Genomic DNA, 25,408 nt, shown 5'->3' on the forward strand with positions numbered 1-25,408 from the left:
CACATGCCTATGTCCTGAATGGTAATGCCTAGGTTTTCTTCTAGGGTTTTTATGGTTTTAGGTCTAACGTTTAAGTCTTTAATCCATCTTGAGTTGATTTTTGTATAAGGTGTAAGGAAGGGATCCAGTTTCAGCTTTGTACATATGGCTAGCCAGTTTTTCCAGTGCCATTTATTAAATAGGGAATCTTTTCCCCATTGCTTATTTTTCTCAGGTTTGTCAAAGATCAGATAGTTGTAGATATGTGGCGTTATTTCTGAGGGCTCTGTTCTGTTCCATTGATCTATATCTCTGTTTTGGTACCAGTACCATGCTGTTTTGGTTACTGTGGCCTTGTAGTATAGTTTGAAGTCAGGTAGTGTGAAGCCTCCAGCTTTGTTCTTTTGGCTTAGGGTTGACTTGGCGATGCGGGCTCTTTTTTGGTTCCATATGAACTTTAAAGTAGTTTTTTCCAATTCTGTGAAGAAAGTCATTGGTAGCTTGATGGGGATGGCATTGAGTCTATAAATTACCTTGGGCAGTATGGCCATTTTCACGATATTGATTCTTCCTACCCATGAGCATGGAATGTTCTTCCATTTGTTTGTATCCTCTTTTATTTCATTGAGCAGTGGTTTGTAGTTCTTGAAGAGGTCCTTCACGTCCCTTGAAAGTTGGATTCCTAGGTATTTTATTCTCTTTGAAGCAATTGTGAATGGGAGTTCACTCATGATTTGGCTCTCTGTTTGTCTGTTATTGGTGTATAAGAATGCTTGTGATTTTTGTACATTGATTTTGTACATTGACTTTGCTAAAGTTGCTTATCAGCTTAAGGAGATTTTGGGCTGAGACAGTGGGGTTTTCTAGATATACAATCATGTCCTCTGCAAACAGGGACAATGTGATTTCCTCTTTTCCTAATTGAATACCCTTTATTTCCTCCTCCTGCCTAATTGCCCTGGCCAGAACTTCCAACACTATGTTGAATAGGAATGGTGAGAGAGGGCATCCCTGTCTTGTGCCAGTTTTCAAAGGGAATGCTTCCAGTTTTTGTCCATTCAGTGTGATATTGGCTGTGGGTTTGTCATAGATAGCTCTTATTATTTTGAGATACGTCCCATCAATACCTAATTTATTGAGAGTTTTTAGCATTGAACAGTTCTTTATTTTGATTAAGGTAGTAGTTATACAAATCTATATATATGGCATAATTGCATAGAACTATACACACACACACATAAATGTAAATGCATATATAAATTGTGAAATGTGAATATGTTCTGTGGATTGTACCAAGATCAGTTTCCTGGTTTTGATATTGTACTATAATTATGCAAGATGTCAACATTGGGGGAGGTATTATGAAGTTTGCATCTTTCCGCCTTATACATTTCTTTGCAACTTTCTATGAATTTATAGATATTTCAAAATAAGTTTTTTTTTAAGGGGAAAAAAAATCCATGTATAACTTTTGACTCCCCCAAACTTAACTATGGATAGCTTACTGTTGGCCAGAAGACTTACTGATAACATAGTCAGTTAACACATATTTTGTATGTTATATACTATATTACAATAAAGAAAGCTAGAGAAAAGAAATGTTACCAAGATAATCATAAGGAAGAGACAATATACTTAGTATTCATTAAGTGAAAGTGGGTCATCATAAGGGTCTTCATCTTTGACATCTTCACACTGAGTGGGCTGAGGAGGAGGAGGAAGGGGAGGACTTTTCTTGCTGTCTCAGGAGTAGCAGAGGTGGCAAGGTAGAGGAGGTGGAAGGGGAGGCAGGCATACTTAGCGCAACTTTTATTGAAAAAAAATGCATATCATTGGGCCCATGCTGTTCAAACCCATGTTGTTCAAGAATCAATTCTAGTTTCCAGAGGTTTGAGAGAGGAAGGGGAGCACAGAGGATTTTTAGGGCAGTGAACTACTCTGTGTGACACTATAATGGCGGATGCATGCCATTGTATGTTTTTCCACACCCACAGAATCCACAGCACCGAGTGTGAATCCTGATGTCAGCTATGGGCTTTGAGCGATAACGATGTGTCAATCAATGTAGGCTCATCAGTTGTAGCAAATGTACCACTCTGGTAGGGGAATGTTAAAATGGGGAAGGCTATGCATGTGTAGGGGGCAGGGGGCATAGGGGAAATCTGTGTGTCTTTGTCTCAAGTAAACCTAAAACTGCTCTAAAAAATAAAGTCAATTGAAAATAAAAAGAATCTTAAGAGAAAAAAAAAAACTTTGATGAACTCTTTTGTAGTTGGACATTAATTTCAAGAAGACAACTAAATATTTTGGGGAGATTTGAGATATTTTGTGTGAATATTTGAGTGTAATTAAGAGTCTTAAAGATTAGAGATTGGTTAGGTAGAACAGTAATATATTACAAAGGACCTTCAAGTTATATTTCCTTCTCTGACTTCTGGAAAGACTAATTATAGTGACAAAAAAAATTGAGTTTAATTAGTTTCATAGAGTTTTATTAAGAAGTTGTTGACTGTATGCAATTTCTTTGTTTTATTTGCTTTCTCAATTATCAAATAATACTGGAATTAGGACTGTGGAGGAAATGTTTATGTTTTTTTTTTTTTTTGAGAGACAGTCTTGCTCTGTTTCCTAGGCTGGAGTGCAGTGGCGTGATCGTGGTTCACTGCAGCCTTGACCGCTTGAGCTCAAGGAATTCTCCCACCTCAGCCTCCTGAGTAGCTGGGACCACGGGCACGCACCACCATGCCTGGCTAATTTTTAAAAATTATTTGTGGAGATGAAGTTTTGCTGTGTTGCCCAGGTTGGTCTCGAACTCTTGGGCTGAAGCAGTCTCCCATCTCACCTCTAAAAGTGCTGAGGTTACAGGCATGTGTCACTGTGCCCAGCTGGATATTTCTTAAATGAGTATTTTTGACTTCTAGTAACCTCCTTTAACAGATATAAATGGGAATCTGGAGTACATTTAGTTTTCTGGTCTTCACCTTGTTCTGTTGTGGTATTTTTGTTTGTGAATTACCTTGGGGCAGTTTGGAAGTATGTTTGGAAGTAATGAGGCTTAGATCAGTGTAGAAAGAAAAATAAGGTAACCTTGAAGTACTTTGCTAGAGGTGAGCCATTAGTATTTTTTGTACTATACCTTTATTATGGCACTTGTTTAATTTTGTATTTTCTATTTGCATGTCTGTTTCCATCAGTACTTTTAAACTTATTTAGAAAAGGGACCGTATTTTACTTTTGTTTCAGTTATAGCACAACCTGACACATATATTCGTTGCATGTAGTATATGCTCAATAAATATTTGCTGAATTTCAACATTTAGTATTTTAGTTGAATGGTTTAATTTTTGATTACCTATATATTGGAAGGTGGTCATCTTTTTTTACTTTTTTTTTTTTTTTAATGGAGTCTCGCTGTGTCACCCAGGCTGGGGTGCAGTGGCGTGATCTTGGCTCACTGCAACCTCCGCCTCCCAAGTTCAACCAATTCTCCTGCCTCAGCCTCCCGAGTAGCTGGGATTAAGGAATGCACTGCCATACCCAGCTAATTTATTTATTTATTTTTTTTTTGTATTTTTAGTAGAGACGGGGTTTCACCATGTTGGTCAGGCCAGTCCCAAACTCCTGACCTCAAATGATCTGCCCACCTCAGCCTCCCAAAGTGCTGGGATTATAGGTGTGAGCCACCGTGCCTGGCCGGAAGGGGGTCATCTTTAAAAAATGGAGGCTTCTGTGATTATGGGAAGTAAGTAAGAAAATGGAGGCTTCTGTGATTATGGGAGGTAAGTAGGAAAATGGAGACTTCTGTGTTCTTGGGAAGTAAGTAGGAAAATGGAGGCTTCTGTGATTATGGGAAGTAAGTAGGAAATTGGAGGCTTCTGTGATTATGGGAAATAAGTAGGAAATTGGAGGCTTCTGTGATTATGGGAAGTATGTAGGAAAATGGAGGCTTCTGTGATTATGGGAAGTAAGTAGGAAAATGGAGGCTTCTGTGATTATGGGAAATAAGTAGGAATAACTTTTGTAAATAGGCTTCTGCTTGATTCATCAGGTAAAGAAATACTATGGCCAATAGCACTCTTCATTAATTGGTAGATCTGCTTTGGGCTATTGTAAAATGGCTGATTCTTGTTATTATCCTCTTATGGAAGTGCTTTCAAAGTAGAAAAGAAGTTAGGAACGTAGGACATCTATCAGCTAGAAAATGAAACTGAGTAATTGAGTTAAGTTAAAATGAAAATAATTGGCATTTCCTCTATCATAGATGATATCATCAAGTTGAATCGAAAGGAAGGGAAGAAGCAGAATTTTCCAAGACTAAATAGAAGACTCCTCCAGCAAAGTGGTGCCCAGCAATTCAGGATGAGAGTGCGATGGGGAATCCAACAGAATTCTGGTAAGTTTTGAAAGTAAGCTTTAATAGAAAGCTGTTATTTGTGTGTTCATAGTGTGCTGTCTTTAGCATATGCTTAACGTGGAGGAAATGCATCAGTACTCCTCTATGCCTGGGTTTTTGTTTAGATCTAAAACCTGGTAAAAATTTCAGTAGCCTTCGATAGGCATAACACTGTTTCTTAAACATTTTAAGTCATTTAAAAGTAACTTCAGTTTATACGTAGTCTAAATTATATTCAGAGTTTAGAATTGCAAAGGATCTTATATATCATGAGCTCCTATCTCCATCCAGGTGAGATGTTCCTTTAATAGTCTGTCTAATGGATGACTAACTCCAGCTTAAATATATTCAGTGAAACAGCATACTACCTCACAAGTATGAGCCACTGTGCCTGGCCTCTTAATTTGAATTAAAGCATGCCTATCACTTCGGTAAAGTTATAGAAAGCAAATTTTCTTTTATATATGAGAACTCTTTAAGTATGTGGAGACTACTATTACATTCTGCATAGAAAATGACCTCCAGACTCCTTATCTTATCATCCAAGAACTTTAGGATTTGATAAATCTTCCAAAGGTGACACTCAGAAATGAATGCTTTAGATATAATGTGGAACTCTGTACATTTAGTTATTTTTGATAATCTGGAAGCTTATTTATAACCATCTTGATTGAAGGCGGTAATTGAACACTATATGGCGTGTTAACTTCTTTATCAGCAATATCAGAATTTTAGAATAAATATTTGTTCAAATAAAAGAACTAAATCTTTTTCAGATGTGTAAAAATATGTTGACAAACTAACTTCCAAATTGGTTTTTATTCTATATGTTGAAAAACATAAAAATAATCTCCGGTAGGTTGAAAATAATTAGTTCTGTGTTTACAGCTAATATCCCATTATATCCTCAAAATATATCTAACTGAAGCCGAGCACAGTGGATCATGCCTGTAATCCCAGAACTTTGGGAGGATCAGTTGAATCTAGGAATCTGAGACCAGCTTGGGCAACACAGGGAGACCCTGTCTCTACAAAAAATTTAAAAATTAGCCAGGCGTGGTGGGACCTCTTTCTGGTCTCAGCCACTCAGGAGGTTGAGGTGGGAAGATGGCTTGAGCCTGGGAGATCAAGACCACAGTGAGCCATGATGGCACCACAGCACTCCAGCATGAGACTCTGTCTCAAGAAAAGTACGTATAACTAAGATTGGGCCCTTAAAAAAAATTATTCATCTCTAATAATTTTTGGATTAGTTGAACCTAAGGGAATAAGTTTCATGACAGGTATTTAACTGTAGCAAATGAAGTTTAGTTCCAGTGATTTATATTTAAATTTTTTTTTGAGACGGAGTTTTGCTCTTGTTGCCCAGGCTGGAGTGCAATGGCACGATCTTGGCTCACTGCAGCCTCTGCCTCCCGGGTTCAAGCGATTCTCCTGCCTCAGCCTCCCAAGTAGCTGGGATTACAGGCATATGCCACCATGCCCAGCTAATTTTGTGTTTTTAGGAGAGACAGGGTTTCTCCATGTTGATCAGGCTGGTCTCGAACTCCCAGCCTCAGGTGGTCCACCTGCCTCGGCCTCTTGCCTCAGCCCCTCAAAGTGCTGGGATTACAGGAGTGAGCCACTGTGCCCTGCTCAAATATTTCTTATAAATGTTATTGAACATACTACATATTTTTTGTATTCTTTGTTTTTAAAATAACTGTTGAGAGTTCTAAGAACCAGAAATATATTTATTAATTAATGTTTATCAAATATTTAACATTAATATATTTCAGTGTTAAATACTTGATAGATACCCTAAACTGATTTGGTCCTAGGGGGTACATAAAGTTGTGGTCTTCTACTTCAAGGAATTAATTTCCAGTGTTAGAGATAAGATGGAAAAGGTAGTGTGGGAGAAATGTCATAAGAGAAATTCAAATAGTGTTGTAGGACTTTACAGATTTTGTACTAAGAAAATCAGGAGTGATTTAATGGATAAGGTGAAATATGATCTAGTTCATGAAGTGTCAGAAAAGCTTTCCTTTTATGGATGTTATGATCTGAGTCTTGAAATAAATGATATCTAGGGGCAGCTTAGAATCTCATAAGATTGAGCTTGCCTTTGTATGTTTATTGCTTACATCTCACAGGGGCTAAAATAGAACAGCTGCCACTGTTACTGAATGTACAGAGATAGAGGATTGTCTTAAACTCTGATTGGCTAGGAAAAAGTTCAGATTTCCACGTTGTAATGGCAATGAGGATGTTAGCTTGAGGTAAGAGAAATAAGTAGGACAGAGGAGCTCTTTGCAGATCCGCAGTATGATTTCTGATGGCTGAACAAGTCAATGAATGAAATCTTTAACTTCATGTTTGAAAAATAATTTAGGCACTCAGTAAATACTTGGAGAAACAACCCAAATGTTCTTCAGCGGTAGAATGTATAGAGTGTTCTTCAGTGGTAGAATGTGTAGAGTTGTTCCTCAGTGGTAGAATGTGTAGGGTGTTCTTCAGTGGTAGAGCGTATAGAGTTCTTAAGTGGTAGAATGTATAGAGTGTTCCTCAGTGATAGAACGTAGAGTGTTCCTCAGTGCTAGAATGTATGGAGTTGTTCTTCAGTGGTAGAACGTATAGAGTTGTTCTTCAGTGGTAGAATGTGTAGGGTGTTCTTCAGTGGTAGAACATATAGAATTCTTAAGTGATAGAATGTATAGAGTGTTCTTCAGTGGTAGAGTGTATAGAGTTGTTCTTCAGTGGTGGAATGGTATAGAGTTCTCAAAATGTCATTAGGGGATCCCTAAGACATGGGGGATCCACAAGATCAAAATTAATTTCATGTTGATACTAAGATATTAATTGTATTTTGACTCTTACTCTCTCAAGAATGTACAGTAGCCTTTTCCAGAGTCTACATGATGTCTGATAATTAAAGTAGATTGAATTCAAAAGCAGGATCTTAGTTCAGGGGGCTGTAACAAAGTGCCATAGGCTAGGTGGCTTATAAAAAACTGAAGTTTATTTTGCTGAGTTTTGGAGATTAGCAGTTCAAGGTCAGGATGTCAGCAAGGTTAGGTTCTGGTGAGTGTTCTCTTCCAGGTTTCAGACTTTGGACTTCTTTTGATATCCTTGTGTGGCAGAAAGAAGGCTAGAGAGCTCTCCAGGGTCACTTTTGTAAGAGTGACTAATCCCATTCATGATGGCTCCATCCTCATGACTTTACCTCCCAAAGCCCTCAACTGTTAATACCATAACATTAAGTGTTATTATTTCAACATGTGAATTTTGGAGAGATACAAACATTCAGTCCTTAACAAGCAGTTGTGAGAATCTAGTTGCCTTCTATTAAGGCAAACACCAAAGAGATCCAAAAACAATACCATTCTTCTTACTAAATAGTTTTGTTTTGGAAAATAAAAATAACTAGTCCAGGCGCAGTGGCTCACACCTGTAATCCCAGCACTTTGGGAGGCCGAGACAGGCAGATCACAAGGTCAGGAGTTCGAGAGCAGCCTGGCCAATATGGTGAAACCTTGTCTCCACTAAAAATATAAAAATTAGCCGGGCATGGTGGCGGGCACCTGTAGTCCCAGCTACTCAGGAGGCTGAGGCAGGAGAATCGCTTGAACCTGGGAGGCAGAGATTGTAGTGAGCCAAGATCGCGCCACTGCACTCCACTCTGGGTAACAGAGCGAGACTCTGTCTCAAAAATAAAAAAGGCTGGGCGCGGTGGCTCATGCCTGTAATCCCAGCACTTTGGGAGGCCAAGGCAGGTAGATCACGAGATCGGGAGATCGAGACCGTCCTGGCTAACAGAGTGAAACCCTGTCTCTACTAAAAATACAAAAAAATTAGCTGAGCGTGGTGGTGAGCGCCTGTAGTCCCAGCTACTCGGGAGGCTGAGGCAGGAGAAAGGCATGAACCTGGCAGGCGGAGCTTGCAGTGAGCCGAGATGGCAGCCACTGCATTCCATCCTGGGCGACAGAGTGAGACTCTGTCTCCAAAAAAAAAAAAAAAAAAAAAAAAGAAACTAATGGATACTAGGCTTAATACCTCAGTGATGGAATAATGTGTACAGCAAACCCCCATGATATGTTTACCTGTGTAACAAACCTGCGCATCCTGCACGTGTACCCCGACCTTAAAGTTTACAGACTGACAAATTGGATAAAGAGTCAAGACCCATCAGTGTGCTGTATTCAGGAAACCCATGTCACGTGCAGAGACACACATAGGCTCAAAATAAAAGGATGGAGGAAGATCTACCAAGCAAATGGAAAGCAGAAAAAGGCAAGGGTTGCAATCCTAGTCTCTGATAAAACAGACTTTAAACCAACAAATATCAAAAGAGACAAAGAAGGCCATTACATAATGGTAAAGGGATCAATTCAACAAGAAGAGCTAACTATCCTAAATATATATGCACCCAATACAGGAGCACCCAAATTCATAAAGCAAGTCCTGAGTGACCTACAAAGAGACTTAGACTCCCACACATTAATAATGGGAGACTTTAACACCCCACTGTCAACATTAGACAGATCAACGAGACAGAAAGTCAACAAGGATACCCAGGAATTGAACTCAGCTCTGCACCAAGCAGACCTAATAGACATCTACAGAACTCTGCACACCAAATCAACAGAATATACATTTTTTTCAGCACCACACCACACCTATTCCAAAATTGACCACATACTTGCAAGTAAAGCTCTCCTCAGCAAATGTAAAAGAACAGAAATTATAACAAACTATCTCTCAGATCACAGTGCAATCAAGCTAGAACTCAGGATTAAGAATCTCACTCAAAACCGCTCAACTACATGGAAACTGAACAACCTGCTCCTGAATGACTACTGGGTACATAACGAAATGAAGGCAGAAATAAAGATGTTCCTTGAAACCAACGAGAACCAAGACACAACATACGAGAATCTCTGGGATGCATTCAAAGCAGTATGTAGAGGGATATTTATAGCACTAAATGCCCATAAGAGAAAGCAGGAAAGATCCAAAATTGACACCCTAACATCACAATTACAAGAACTAAAAAAGGAAGAGCAAACACATTCAAAAGCTAGCAGAAGGCAAGAAATAACTAAAATCAGAGCAGAACTGAAGGAAATAGAGACACAAAAAACCCTTCAAAAAATTAATGAATCCAGGAGCTGGTTTTTTGAAAGGATCAACAAAATTGATAGACCGCTTCCAAGACTAATAAAGAAAAAAAGAGAGAAGAATCAAATAGATGCAATCAAAAATGATAAAGGGGATATCACCACCGATCCCACAGAAATACAAACTACCATCAGAGAATACTACAAACACCTCTATGCAAATAAACTAGAAAATCTAGACGAAATGGATAAATTCCTTGACACATACACTCTCCCAAGACTAAACCAGGAAGAAGTTGAATCTCTGAATAGACCAATAACAGGAGCTGAAATTGTGGCAATAATCAATAGCTTACCAACCAAAAAGAGTCTGGGACCAGATGGATTCACAGCCGAATTCTACCAGAGGTACAAGGAGGAACTGGTACCATTCCTTCTGAAACTATTCCAATCAATAGAAAAAGAGGGAATCCTCCCTAACTCATTTTATGAGGCCAGCATCATCCTGATACCAAAGCTGGGCAGAGGCACAACCAAAAAAGAGAATTTTAGACCAATATCCTTGATGAACATTGATGCAAAAATCCTCAATAAAATACTGGCAAACCGAATCCAGCAGCACATCAAAAAGCTTATCCACCATGATCAAGTGGGCTTCATCCCTGGGATGCAAGGCTGGTTCAATATACGCAAATCAATAAATGTAATCCAGCATATAAACAGAACCAAAGACAAAAACCACATGATTATCTCAATAGATGCAGAAAAGGCCTTTGACAAAATTCAACAACCCTTCATGCTAAAAACTCTCAATAAATTAGGTATTGATGGGACGTATCTCAAAATAATAAGAGCTATCTATGACAAATGACAAACCCACAGCCAATATCATACCGAATGGACAAAAACTGGAAGCATTCCCTTTGAAAACTGGCACAAGACAGGGATGCCCTCTCTCACCACTCCTATTCAACATAGTGTTGGAAGTTCTGGCCAGGGCAATTAGGCAGGAGAAGGAAATAAAAGGTATTCAGTTAGGAAAAGAGGAAATCACATTGTCCCTGTTTGCAGAGGACATGATTGTATATCTAGAAAACCCCATTGTCTCAGCTCAAAATCTCCTTAAGCTGATAAGCAACTTCAGCAAAGTCTCAGGATACAAAATCAATGTACAAAAATCACAAGCATTCTTATACACCAACAACAGACAGAGAGCCAAATCATGAGTGAACTCCCATTCACAATTGCTTCAAAGAGAATAAAATACCTGGGAATCCAACTTACAAGGGACGTGAAGGACCTCTTCAAGGAGAACTACAAACCACTGCTCAATGAAATAAAAGAGGATACAAACAAATGGAAGAACATTCCATGCTCATGGGTAGGAAGAATCAATATTGTGAAAATGGCCATACTGCCCAAGGTAATTTATAGATTCAATGCCATCCCCATCAAGCTACCAATGACTTTCTTCACAGAATTGGAAAAAACTACTTTAAAGTTCATATGGAACCAAAAAAGAGCCCACATCGCCAAGTCAATCCTAAGCCAAAAGAACAAAGCTGGAGGCTTCACACTACCTGACTTCAAACTATACTACAAGGCCACAGTAACCAAAACAGCATGGTACTGGTACCAAAACAGAGATATAGATCAATGGAACAGAACAGAGCCCTCAGAAATAACGCCACATATCTACAACTATCTGATCTTTGACAAACCTGAGAAAAACAAGCAATGGGGAAAGGATTCCCTATTTAATAAATGGCGCTGGAAAAACTGGCTAACCATATGTAGAAAGCTGAAACTGGATTCCTTCCTTACACCTTATACAAAAATCAACTCAAGATGGATTAAAGACTTAAACGTTAGACCTAAAACCATAAAAACCCTAGAAGAAAACCTAGGCATTACCATTCAGGACATAGGCATGGGCAAGGACTTCATGTCTAAAACACCAAAAGCAACTGCAACAAAAGCCAAAATTGACAAATGGGATCTAATTAAACTAAAGAGCTTCTGCACAGCAAAAGGAACTACCATTAGAGTGAACAGGCAGCCTACAAAATGGGAGAAAATTTTCACAACCTACTCATCTGACAAAAGGCTAACATCCAGAATCTACAATGAACTCAAATTTACAAGAAAAAAAACAAACAACCCCATCAAAAAGTGGGCGAAGGACATGAACAGACACTTCTCAAAGGAAGACATTTATGCAGCCAAAAAACACATGAAAAAATGCTCACCATCACTGGCCATCAGAGAAATGCAAATCAAAACCACAATGAGATACCATCTCACACCAGTTAGAATGGCAATCATTAAAAAGTCAGGAAACAACAGGTGCTGGAGAGGATGCAGAGAAATAGGAACACTTTTACACTGTTGGTGGGACTGTAAACTAGTTCAACCATTGTGGAAGTCAGTGTGGCGATTCCTCAGGGATCTAGAACTAGAAATACCATTTGACCCAGCCATCCCATTACTGGGTATATACCCAAAGGACTATAAATCATGCTGCTATAAAGACACATGCAAACGTATGTTTATTGCGGCATTATTCACAATAGCAAAGACTTGGGACCAACCCAAATGTCCAACAATGATAAACTGGATTAAGAAAATGTGGCACATATACACCATGGAATACTATGCAGCCATAAAAAATGATGAGTTCATGTCCTTTGTAGGGACATGGATGAAATTGGAAATCATCATTCTCAGTAAACTATCACAAGAACAAAAAACCAAACACCGCATATTCTCACTTATAGATGTGAATTGAACAATGAGAACACATGGACACAGGAAGGGGAACATCACACTCTGGGGACTGTTGTGGGGTCGGGGGAGAGGGGAGGGATAGCATTGGGAGATATACCTAATGCTAGATGATGAGTTAGTGGGTGCAGCGCACCAGCATGGCACATGTGTACATATGTAACTAACCTGCACATTGTGCACATGTGCCCTAAAACCTAAAGTATAATAATAATAAATAAAAATAAATAAATAAATAAAAGTGAAAATTTGTTCTTTTTCGTTTAAAAAGAGATGTTTGCCCTATGTGTAATGAGTTTATTATTATTTTTTAAGTGAAATGGTTTTTAACTATCTTATTAATAGTTTTTATTTTGGCCGGGCATGGTGGCTCACCCCTGTAATCCCAGCACTTTGGGAGCCCGAGGTGAGTGGATCACCTGAAGTCAGGAGTTTGAGACCGGCCTGGCCAACATGACAAAACTCTGTCTCTACTAAAAATACAACAATTAGCCGGATGTGGTGGCACATACCTGTAATCCCAGCTCCTCGGGAGCCTGAGGCAGGAGAATCACTTGAACTGGGGAGGCGGAGGTTGCAGTGAGCTGAGATCGCGCCATTGCACTCCAGCCTGGGCGACAGAGTGAGACTCTTGTTTCAAAAAAAAAAAAAAAAAAAAAGTTTTTATTTTAATTGCAGTAAATATAACCCACAGAAACAAAAACTTTGGAGTCCTCAATTGTTAAGCATGTGAAGAGGTTCGTGCTTGTAATCCCAGCATTTTGGGAGGTGAGAGCAAGAGGATTGCTTAAGCCAAGGACTTCAGGACCAGCGTGGGCAACATAGGGAGACCCCGTCTCTACAAAAAAAACAGAAAGAGTGTAAAGATAAAGAGGTACTGAGACTAAAAAGTTTGAGAATGCTGTTCTTACTAGAGGTAGAAGAGTTGGGAATATTTGTATGTTGCTTTGGAAAGGAGCCAATAATATGATTATGTATACTCTAGGATGTGACGTTTCCCAGAAAATCCCTCAAATCTTTATTTAGATGATAAAGCTCCTGAAATTATTGAGACCTGATGTATGTGGAAATAAATTCATGAATAGATTAGTCTTGGGATTCAAAAGAAAGATGAAAATTTCTTTCTCTAGTTTAGCTGTTACCAACCTTAGTTGCACCTGCGGAGCTTTATGAAATAGATGCTCTGGCTGTACTTTATTTCTACTGAACCAGGACCTGTAGAGGTAGGGCTTGGGGGATTTTTTTTAAGCTCCATGGATGATTCTGATACCTAACTGGTATTAAACTACTGCTCTGATGGAGCTGAAAATGTAAAAGGGTCTTCATAAAGGGTGGTAGTTGAAGTACATGGAGAATGTGGGTACTCTGGAACTCTGCAGAGAGGCTCAATGAATGAAAACTAAGAAAAGACTGTTGCATTGGATGATGTCTTTAGTACCCCTTCAGAGTGCTTTTTAGAATATAAGACAGTTACAGAGCATAAGAAGGAAGGGGAGATAATTGGGGCAGTATGTATAGATCTTTCTTACTTTATGTAATGTGACAATGAAAGGGTAAAGAATATAATCATTGCTAAAACAGATATAGCTAATGAAGTTTGTTCAAAGGTAGAAAGGTGGGAGAACAAATCATATAGGCCTGATTAGAAAGCAGAGGAGGAGGCTGGGCCAAGTGGCTCATGCCAGTAATCCCAGCACTTTGGGAGGCCGAGGTGGGCAGATTACGAGGTCAGGAGTTCAAGACCAGCCTGGCCAACATAGTGAAACCCCATCTCTACTAAAAATGCAAAAAATTAGCTGGGCGTGGTGGCGGGTGCCTGTAGTCCCAGCTACTCAGGAGGCTGAGGCAGGAGAATGGCGTGAACCTGGGAGGTGGAGCTTGCTGTGAGCCGAGATTGCGCCACTGCACTCCAGCCTGGGCAACAGAGCGAGACTCCGTCCCCAAAACAAAACAAAACAAAGCAAAACACAACAACAACAAAAAAAAGCAGAGGAGGCAACACCTTGGATAAGAGAAAAAAAAACAGTAGCAAGATTGATAAGTATGGGAACAATGTACTGTACTATCAATAGAAATAGAAAGCACCAAGGGATAGAGTTCTATTCCATACTTTTTTTTTTTTTTTTTTTGAGATGGAGTCTTGCCCTGTCACCCAGGCTGTAGTGTAGTAGTGCGATCTTGGCTCGTTGCAACCTCCGCCTCCGAGGTCAAGCGATTCTTATGCCTCAGCCTCCCCAGTAGCTGCGATTACAGGTGTGCACCACCACCCCTGGTGGCTAATTTTTATATTTTTAGTAGAGACGAGGTTTCACCATGTTGGCCAGGCTGGTCTCGAACTCCTGACCTCAAATGATCCACCCGCCTCAGCCTAAGTGCTGGAATTACAGGTGTGAGCCACAGTGCCCAACCTTATTTCATACTTAGGATCTTGTTTCAATCCATTTGATTCCTATTTATGAGAGTTTCTTGTCAGTTTTTCTCATCTAGTCCTGAAATTTTGGTATAATAATGGGTTCCTCCTCCTTTTAATCTTTTCTTTTTGCCCTACAAACTCACTTATTCTTTTGGAATATTTTCCAGTTTCTTCCTTTCTCAAGGAAGATAGTTAGCATCAGCCTTATCAGATTATCATACAAATTATAGTACTCAGCACAGTGCCTAGCACAGTGAAGTGTAGCTGTCACATTATTTAACACAAATAGCAAGTGATTGTATATTGGAATTAATTTTAATGTACAGTTTTTCCCAGTATGGTTTAATCTTCATCTAGTTGCAATTTTAGAAGGAAACCACGCATAGGGCAGCAGTAATTTGATTTAAAAACCAAAAACTTTAAGCCAGCCATGATGGCTCATGCCTGTAACCCCAGCACTTTGGGAAGTTGAGGCAGACAGATCACCTGAGGTCAGGAGTTTGAGACCAGCCTGGCCAACATGGTAAAACCCTGTCTTTACTAAAAATAGAAAAATAGGCTGGGCGCGGTGGCTTACACCTGTAATCCCAGCACTCTGGGAGGCTGAGGCAGGCAGATCACAAGGTCAGGAGATAAGACTATCCTGGCTAACACGGTGAAACCCTGTCTCTACTAAAAATGTAAAAAATTAGCCGGGCATGGTGGTGGGCACCTGTAGTACCAGCTACTCGGGAGACTGAGGCAGGAGAATGGCGTGAACCCGGGAGGCGGAGGTTGCAGTGAGCCGAGATCACGCCACTGCACTCCAGCCTGGGCAACAGGGTGAGACTCCGTCTCAAAAAAATTTATATATATATAACTGAGTGTGGTGGCAGGCACCTGTAATCCCAGCTACTCAGGAGGCTGAGGCAGGAGAATTCTTTGAACCCAGGAGGTGGAGGTTGCAGTGAGTTGAGATCACGCCATTGCACTCCAGCCTGGGCGACAGAGCGAGACTCTGTCTCAAAAAAAAAAAAAAAAAAGAGTTTGCTTTACTGTTTAACCTAGCATTTCACCTTCTAGAAACTCACATCTTCAGAAAATAATCATGGATGTGTTTAAAAATATATCTGTGGTTCTATTGTGATATTATTTATAATTAGAACTAACTGAAATGATTAGTATAAAATTGGTTGGATCAAGTATGGCATATTAAAAAGTAATGCGATAAAAGGATGTCAAAAACATGGGATAATATTTTCGCAATATAGGTGTGTGTGTGTTTGAGACTTGTGTGTGTGTGTTTGAGACAGAGTCTTGTTCTGTCACCCCAGGCTGGAGTACAGTGTGATCTTGGCTCACTGTAACCTCTGCTTCCCAGGCTCAAGTGATCCTCCTGCCTTGGCATCCCTATTACCTGGGACTACAGGTGCGCACCACTGCACCCGGCTAATTTTTGTATTTTTTCTAGAGATGAGGTGTTGCCATGTTGCCCAGGCTGGTCTCGAACTCCTGGGCTCAAGCAATCCCTCCTTCTCGGTCTCCCAAAGTGCTGGGATTATAGGCATGAGCCACCATGCCCAGCCTGCAGTACAGGATTAATGTAGGGCTACAAAATAGTATGTAGAGTTGTATAGTTGCCGAAAGATTGACTCAGTTCACTTTCTACTATAAAATTGAGGCACTACTATAAAATTGAGAATTACTACAGGTGATAGTCTTGAGTTGCTTAAAAATAGTTAAAACCAAAAATGTTAACTTTTAAAATATATGTATACAAATAAAAGACTAGAAAGACAGAATGTTAGTGGTCATCTCTAGGTGGTAGGCTGATGGGTGATGTTTATTTTCTTATTTGTACTTTATATGTTTCTAGGAATTCTGCAGTGAACATGTTTATTTTTTAATTTACCTTTTTTTTTTTTTTTTTTTAACGGGCAGCCCCTGAACCAGAATAGGTTCGGAGACACTCCCAATTTATTTTTTATTTATTTATGTTTTTGAGACGGAGTCTCGCTCTTCACCCAGGCTGGAGTGTAGTGGCACGATCTCGGCTCACTGCAAGCTCCACCTCCCAGTTCACGCCATTCTCCTGCCTCAGCCTCCCGAGTAGCTGGGACTACAGGCACCTGCCACCACGCCCGGCTAATTTTTTGTATTTTTAGTAGAGACGGGGTTTCACTGTGTTTGCCAGGATGGTCTTGATCTCCTGACCTTGTGATCCACCTGCCTCGGCCTCCCAGAGTGCTGGGATTACAGGTGTGAGCCACCGCACCCGGCCCCTATTTTTTTTTTTTTTAACTAGAAAAAAAGTATTTACTTATTTGTCTATATATTTATTAATTTTTTAATCTATTTATTTTTTGGATACAGGGTCTCACTCTGTTGCAGCCTAGAACTCCCGGGCTCAAGCAATCCTCTCACCCCAGCCTCCTGAGTAGCTGGGACTACAGGCATGTGCTACTATGCCCAACTAATTTTTAGAGGCAAGGCCTCACTATGTTGCCCAGGCTGGTCTTAAACTCCTGAGCTCAAGGGATCCTCTTCCCTCGGCCTCCCAAGTGCTGGGATTACAGGCGTGAGCCACTGTGCCCAGCCTAAAAAAAGTATTTAAATAGGTAAGATATATAATGGAAAACCAAAGTTGGTAATGTCACATGCCACAGATTAAAATGTGTCTATTGGCACTCACTGGCAACTTTAGCAAAAGCAGTTTGAATGGAGTAGGGCTGAAAATGAAGCCAGATTGCAGTGCGCTGTCATAAGTAAATTGGAGATGAGATAGTGATGCCACTCTAGATGAGCACTGTTCAATAAAGATTGAGCACATATGAATATATTTTACTTAGCCCAATATCTCTAAAATATTTCACTATATAATTTATATAAAATCATCAGTGAAATATTTTACCTTGAAATATCTCAATTCAGACTAGTACTTAACTTCAAGGGCTCAGTAGCCACATATGGTTAGTGTCTACAGTAATGCACAGGTAAAGACTCGACAGACTGTCCTGTTTGTTGAGAAACTAATGACAAAAGAGTATGGCTAGAGGCAGCATGTGAGAATCCTCTAGTTATTTACAGTCCAGTGTAGCCACAGAACCCTTCCCAATGCAGCAGATTGCCTTTTCAAAATGAAGTATTTATGTAATTTTAAAAAGACAAATAATAACATAATAAATGTTCATAAGTTCCCCCTTCCTTGGGAAATAGAATATCCTGTGACCCTCCCAATTGAATTGTTAAATTGACATTTTCTTCTCTTTTTGCCCTCCTATAGGTTTTAGTAAGACTAGTCTGAATCGTAGAGGAAGAGTAATGCCTGGAAAGAGACGTCCTAATGGAGTTATCACTGGCCTTGCAGCTAGGAAAACAACTGGAATTCGAAAAGGAATTAGTCCTATGAATCGTCCACCTCTAAGTGACAAGGTAGGATGATGGCTTAATCCTAGATTAGATATCCTTTTCCTTTATTTGTACTAACATTTCTGTGAATAAGCTTAAGAAAGAATTTTATTTGTTTTTATGTAGTACTTTGGGACTGATATAAAAAATTTAATACCTAAATAAAAATCATTGCCATTCATAAAGAATACCTAAATTTCCACATTCTCAAATATAAGTAAGTTTTTTGTTTGTTTGTTTTTGTTTTTTATATATGGATAAGAGTCTTGCTCTGTTACCCAGGCTGGAGTGCAGTGATGCGATCTTGGCTCACTGCAATGTCCACCTCCCAGGTTCAAGCAGTTCTCCTGCCTCAGCCTCCCAAGTAGCTGGGATTACAGGTGTGCACCACCACTCCCAGCTAATTTTCATGTTGGCCAGGCTGGTCTTGAACTCCTGACCTCAAGTGGTCTGCCCACCTTGGCCTTCCAAAGTGCTAGTATTACAGGTGTGAGCCACCGTGCCTGGCTGAAAATTAAGAGTTTTTTTTGTTTGTTTGTTTGTTTTTGTTTTTTCGAGACAGAGTCTCATTCTGTCGCCCAGGCTGGAGTGCAGTGGTGCAATCTCGGCTCACTGCAACCTCCGCCTCCTGGTTTCAAGCAATTCTTTTGCCTCAGCCTCCCTAGTAGCTGAGACTACAGGTGTGCGCCACCATGCCTGGCTAATTTTTGTATTTTTAGTAGAGACGGGGTTTCACCAGGCTGGCCAGACTGGTCTCCAACTCCTGACCTCCTGATCCATCCATCTCAGCCTCCCAAAGTGTGGGGATTAAAGGCGTAAGCCACGGTGCCTGGCCAAATTAAGACTTTTTAATGTGATTTAGTCAATGGATATTTATAAAGTACTTCTCTTGTACTTAATAGAAGAATCCAGATAAAGTATAAGATAAGGTGCATATTTGTCAAGAACTTTAGAGAAGTCTTTATGGACAATATGAATATCTGAATTAGGCTTTAATGATGGATTTAATTTACACATGTGGAGGAAGAAAAAGAGGATGTTTCATGTGCTTTTGTTTTTTATGATACTTTTTGCCTCTAACCATGTCTACTCCAGCGTCTTTGCTGTCATAACTTCCCTGCTTTTTCTTTTTTTTTGGCGTGCATTTGTTTTGGAACTTAGCTTTTTTAAATCTATTAGTATCAAAAATCATGTTTATATAAATTATTCCCTGATTTATAGCTCTGGCTCTCTGATTCTTCTCTTGAGTTCCAGAGCCGCAATTCCCCATCACCTGTGGGTCCGCTGAGCACCTCACATATTTTAAATATCTCTGGCTCTCTGATTCTTCTCCTGAGTTCCGGAGCCATGATTCCCCATCACCTGTGGGTCCCACGAGTACCTCACATATTTTAAATATAATGTGGGGTTTTCATCTTTTCAGTCACGTAGACTGTACAGTTTCAAGTTGTTTGTTTCTCTGTCTCCCTTATGTACACATTCAAGCAGTTGTCAATCCTTGTTCATTCTGCATCAGAAATGTTTATTGTAGTGGAGTATATAGAAAAATGCAATTTGATTAACACAGTTTCTTGCCTTCTGTTAGAATATAGAACAATATTTTCCAGTATTAAAAAGGAAGGCAAACCTTCTGAGACAAAATGAAGGGCAGAGGAAACCAGTAGCAGTTCTCAAGAGACCTAACCAGCTAAGCAGAAAGTAAGTGCTCAAATATAATGATGTGTTGTTTTGCATTAAAAACACTTCCTGCATTAAGTGCTGTGAAGAATGGATCTGCAGTGATTTTTTTAGTTATCTGGTCATTTTCAAGACAGATATTTGGGATGTCTATCTTAACATCCACATGGATGTATCCAGTAATAGGTTGTTTATTAGATGAATTCTTACTGATGAATTTAACCGATACAAGCTTTTTAAAAAGCATCACTCTGCTTCTTTACCTCTTTGACATATGGAATAAAATTGCAAAAGCTGATCACTTTAGTAGAACTCTCTCCTGCCTCCCCCCCCCGTTTTTTGAGACAGGGCTTCTCGATCTGTTGCTGAGGCAGTAGTGCAGTGGCGCCATCACTGCTCACTGGAGCCTCGACCCACCCTGGGCTCAAGCGATCCTCCCACATCAGCCTCCTGAGTAGCTGGGACCACAGATACATGCCACCATGCCCTGCTAATTTTTTTTTTTTTTTTTTTTAATAGAGACATGGTCTCACCGTGTTGTCCAGGCTGGTCTCAATTCCTGGCCGCAAGTGATCTTCCCACTCAGCCTCCTAAAGTGCTGGGATTACAGGCATGCGCCCCTGTGCCCAGCCCTGGTAGAACTCTTAACATCTCGGTGGGAATTATTCAAAATTGGGAATTCTGAAAGCTCAATTTGTTACTCAGTCTGGATGGCTCTCACTAGAACACTGAAACACAATGTATGTTATTTGTGGGAAAATCAAACTAGAAAGGAAGAATTCTTCATGAACACTTGTTAAACTGAAATTATTTTTATAGTAAATTGAATAATAAAAACCAAAAATTATGGCCTGTCAGCTGGGTGCAGTGGCATGTGCCTGTGGTCCCAGCTACTTATGGGGCTGAGGCAGGAGGATCACATGAGCCCAGGATTCAGGGCTAACCTGGGCAACATAGTGAGACCCCCATCTCTGAAAAAGAAAAGAAAAATTATGATCTGTTGTTATGGCATTCTGTTCTCTGTAAGGACAAAGTAGATGAAGTTGATGAGGTGTGAAGTTTGCTTATTCAGTTTCAAGTATTATTTATTTATCTTTCATGGAAGATAATTCAGCAAACAAAACCTGGAATGAGGTTTTTTAAAAATGCAGTGGCTGGGCACAGTGGCTCATGCCTGTATTCCCAGCACTTTAGAGGGCTAAAGCAGGCGGATCAACTGAGGTCAGGAGTTACATGGCAGAACCCCGTCTCTACTGAAAATGCAAAAATTAGCCCGATGTGGTGGCGCATGCCAGCAATCCCAACACTTTGGGAGGCCGCTGCGTGTGGATCACCTGAGGCCAAGAGTTCAAGACCAGCCTGGCCAACATGGTGAAACCCCATCTCTACTAAAAATACAAAAATTAGCTGGACGTGGTGGTGCATGCCTGTAGTTCCAGCTATTTGGGAGGCTGAGGCAGGAGAATCGCTTAAACCTGGGAGGCGGAGGTTGCAGTGAGTCAAGATCGTGCCACTGCACTCCAGCCTGGGTGACAGTGAGACTCTGTCTCAAAAAAATAAAAATAAAAAACAAAAAGTGGAATGGCTGGAATTGCAGTTTTAACCATCATCTTTTGCAAATCACTTGATAATATCTTTTGTGAAAGGGGACTTTCTCAAATAAGAACCCATCATTTACATGAGACTTACATGTTAATTGGGTTAGCTAGGGCAATTTTGAAGTTGAATCTCTGAAAGATTGGAGGTAAGACTAGGGAATCTGTTAAACACTTGTTTATATAGTTTTTCATATTTATCAATACATCAGTTGAAGACATGGAATGTTAGAGGATTGAATATTTCATAGATAAATATGAAATTTTAATTTTTCATACTTCACTAACTTCCTATAGAAAACAAATTAGGTGCCGCAAACCACCATGGCACATGTATAGCTACGTAAGAAACTTGCACGTTCAGCACATGTGTCTCAGAACTTAAATTGAAAAAAAGAATTGGTGACAGTCAAACATAATTAAGAGCATTGTTCTGTGCATGAAAGAACAAGAAATAGAAGAGTGTAAGTTTTTCTGTGGTTGATTTATTTTTTGAGATGAAGTCTGTGTCGCTGGGCTGGAGTGCAGTGGCTTGATCTCGGCCCGCAGCAACCTCTGCTTCCCTGATTCAAGCAATTCTCCTGCTTCAGCCTCCTGAGTAGCTGGGACTACAGGCGTGTGCCAGCAAGGCTGGCTGATTTTTGTGTTTTTAGTAGAGGCAGGGTTTCACCATGTTGCCCAGGCTGGTCTCAAACTCCTGACCTCAACTGATCCACTCACCTCAACCTCCCAAAGTGCTGGGATTACAGGTGTGAGCCATAACGCCTGGCCTCTATGGTTTATATTAATACATAACGGTTTCTGAGTGAGGAAGGAAGAGAAAGCTGAAGAAGGAGATGTTGTTTTTCAAATCTTTCTCTTTATTTTTGGTCTTCAGTTTATTTTAGGTCTTCAGTTTGGCCTATGTGTAGTTTTTCTTTTGTACTAATCCTGTAAATTGTAAAGTTATGTTTTCACCAAATATAGGAAATAGCACTAAAAATGTGATTATTAATGTCTTCAGAAGATATATGGGATATTAGAGGACTGAATATTTGGAAGATAAAGTGGTTTGAAATTAACAGGTGGTTATGTGCTATGCTTCGGAGGGAGGTATTTGTTAATCAAATCTCAGTAGCTTCATGTTAATAAGGAAATAATTCAGAGTTGTTTGTTACTTGTACCTCATGTTTGTAGCCTATTAATTTAACTATTTTTGCTTATTTTTCCTCAAGATGTTTTAAAGTAAATGGCTTAGCATGGCCTATGTGTTTTTGTTGCAGAAATAACATTCCAGCTAATTTTACCAGGAGTGGAAATAAATTAAATCATCAGAAAGATACTCGCCAGGCAACTTTTCTTTTCAGAAGAGGCCTGAAGGTATTTAAAAACTTTGGCAGTGTTTTTTGTTTGTTTGTTTTTTCCCAAAGAGGATCCTGAGCAGCCACCTTTAGTAAGCCTCAGTCATAGGCAGCATTGGGTTCGGGATGTGAGGCACATGGTAGTAGATTAGTTCTTTCTGTTGTATGTTTTTTATTTCCTGTCTTTTCTTACCCTCAATAGCAATGTCTTATAAGAATTTAACTTGTTATTTGGGAATAAACTTGTATTTGCCACTTGTTCTCGTATAGGAATTCCAACAGGGAAGTGTTGCCAGAATAGCACAGGCCCCTCTTCTGCATTCATGCACACGCCCCACGGGGTTATGAAGTTCTAGAGCAGGATCGCTCTTTGGATTCAAATCCTCTGCTTTCTGTGGGACCTACTGCTTTTTTTTTCCCTTCAGGTTCAGGCCCAGTTGAATACAGAACAACTGCTAGACGATGTAGTAGCAAAGAGAACTCGTCAGTAAGTTTCCATTTGTTTTTCAAGATGTTATTTCAAAACTCCCAGAATACTAACTACCCAAATTATCATGTACCTCAGTCCAGAAGAAATTAATTGAAACCCAAAATAAAATTCAGTCTGAAAGCTGGGCATAGTGGTGCTACACACCTGTAATCCCAGCTAGTTGGGAGACTGAAGCAAGAGAATTGATTGAGCCCAAGAGTTCAAGGCTGTGAAGTGCCATAATCTCACCTGTGTATTGCCACTGCACACCAGCCTGAGCAGCATAGCTCGATCACCAGTGCACAGCAGCCTGAGCAGCATAGCTCGATCACCAGTGCACAGCAGCCTGAGCAGCATAGCTCGATCACCAGTGCACAGCAGCCTGAGCAGCATAGCTCGATCACCAGTGCACAGCAGCCTGAGCAGCATAGCTCGATGCCAGTGCACACCAGCCTGAGCAGCATAGCTCGATCGCCAGTGCACACCAGCCTGAGCAGCATAGCTCGGGCTATGGAGACTGTCTCCAAAAAAATTTTTAAAAATTGAGCCTAAAATAAATAAATCCTGTTTTGTCCTTTGTTAATTTTCCCCAAAAACCTTTTGTGTTTTCATGTGTCGATATTGTAACAGTTTTAGTGCCAAGTAGATTACTTCTTTTTTATTATTTTTATTTTTTATTGGCTATTCCATTTTAATGAAACAGCTTTTTTTTTCTTTTTCTTTTTTTTGCTGTAACTGCTTTCGTACAAATGAAGCTATTTAGGGAATGAATAGAATAAAATTCAGTAGAGCTTTTAGAAAATTTGTACAACTTGAAAAAAAATAGTTTTCCTTTTCACAGTCTTTTTTTCTTAGCCCTATAAAAAATCTTTTGAAAATCTATTTTATCCTGTTATAATCACACCTCCTAAGTGTGAGTTGTAACATACTAATTCCATCAGTGTGATTAGGTTTTGAGATTAAATTATGTAAAATTAAGACTACTTTTTGGAAAACAAAATATATACAGTTGGCCCTCTGTGTCTCAGGGGAATTGGTTCCAGGCCCATTGAAGAGATTAAAATCCTCAGATACTCAAGTCCCTTACAATCGGCCCTCCATATCCATGGATTGTTTTCATTCTGCGGTTGAAATTGATTGGATACATGGATGTAGAACCTGTGGATACAGAGAGCTGGCTGTAAAACATGGTCAGGGTCCAGATATGGTGCCAAGTATGGGGCATGATTTTTAGCAGTTGGAGTGTTAGGAAACTGTGAAACTGATACAGGTAGTATTCTTTAGCACAGGGGTCATGACATTAGAAACCATGGGGAAAGAAATAATAATTGTAGCCTTTTTGCTTTTGCAGTGAACAATATTTACATAATCGTGATCATATAAATGTTATTTGTTTTGAACTTTGAGAATCAACCTGTTAGACAAAGCACAAAACAGTTAATTTGAGAACAGAATATAATGTAAATGTCCAATTTTGACTAATGTGAATATAAAGGAAGAGCTGACAGAAAGTGAGAGGTACAAACAAAGGAGCAGAGGTGGAGGGAAGGAATAGAGGCACTGTTATCCTTTCACATAAAGCTGGGGGTGGGGTCAAGAGATTCTACTGAAAGAAACAGAGATTTAAGTATTTTCAGTTACAAAGGCCCGGAAATAGTGATACAGTCATCAAAATGTTTCAAGGTAGGTAAGGACACTGAAGGATAGTTTGACGAACTAAATCTTTATTCATCATAGCAAGTTTTTTTTTTTGAGATGGAGTCTCGCTCTGTCGCCCAGGCTGGAGTGCAGTGGCGCAGTCTCATTTCACTGCAACCTCCCCCTCCCGGGTTCACGCAGTTCTCTGCCTCAGCCTCCCGAGTAGCTGGGATTACAGATACCCACCACCACGCCCCATACCCGGCTTCATTTTGTATTTATTTATTTGTTTATTTTTTTAGTAGACATGGGGTTTCACTATCTTGGCCAGGCTGGTCTTGAACTCCTGACCTCATGATCCACCTGCCTCTGCCTCCCAAAGTGCTGGGATTACAGGTGTGAGCCAGCGTGCCCGGCTGCAGCAAGTTTTTTTGTTTTTTTGTTTTTTTTTTACTATATAAGCGTCTTGTTTAGTGAATTGGAAGTAACCAGCAAGCAGGTAAAACAGAAAGGTTGAAAGTGCTGTCTCTGGAGAGTAGGAATGGAAAGCAGAATAGTGGGGTGAGGGACTGTTGCTTTTTATTAGAAGTTCTTTTGTACTATTTGATTTTTTTTAATTTGTATATATTTATTA

The 25,408-nt window shown here is 39.8% G+C and overlaps 1 protein-coding gene across 1 annotated transcript in view; it reads left to right on the top strand.

Annotated features, from left to right (window-relative positions):
* Positions 1 to 25,408, top strand: part of FYTTD1 (forty-two-three domain containing 1) — a 38,985-nt gene that overhangs the window by 6,225 nt on the left and 7,352 nt on the right. The window contains exons 2-6 of the mRNA XM_054480572.1: positions 4,241 to 4,372; positions 17,931 to 18,079; positions 19,641 to 19,753; positions 22,590 to 22,686; positions 23,093 to 23,154. Coding sequence (XP_054336547.1) covers positions 4,241 to 4,372; positions 17,931 to 18,079; positions 19,641 to 19,753; positions 22,590 to 22,686; positions 23,093 to 23,154 — 553 coding nt within the window. The remainder of the gene's footprint in view (positions 1 to 4,240; positions 4,373 to 17,930; positions 18,080 to 19,640; positions 19,754 to 22,589; positions 22,687 to 23,092; positions 23,155 to 25,408) is intronic.

This window comes from Pongo pygmaeus, chromosome 2 (genome assembly GCF_028885625.2).
Source record: "Pongo pygmaeus isolate AG05252 chromosome 2, NHGRI_mPonPyg2-v2.0_pri, whole genome shotgun sequence".
NCBI lineage: Eukaryota > Metazoa > Chordata > Mammalia > Primates > Hominidae > Pongo > Pongo pygmaeus.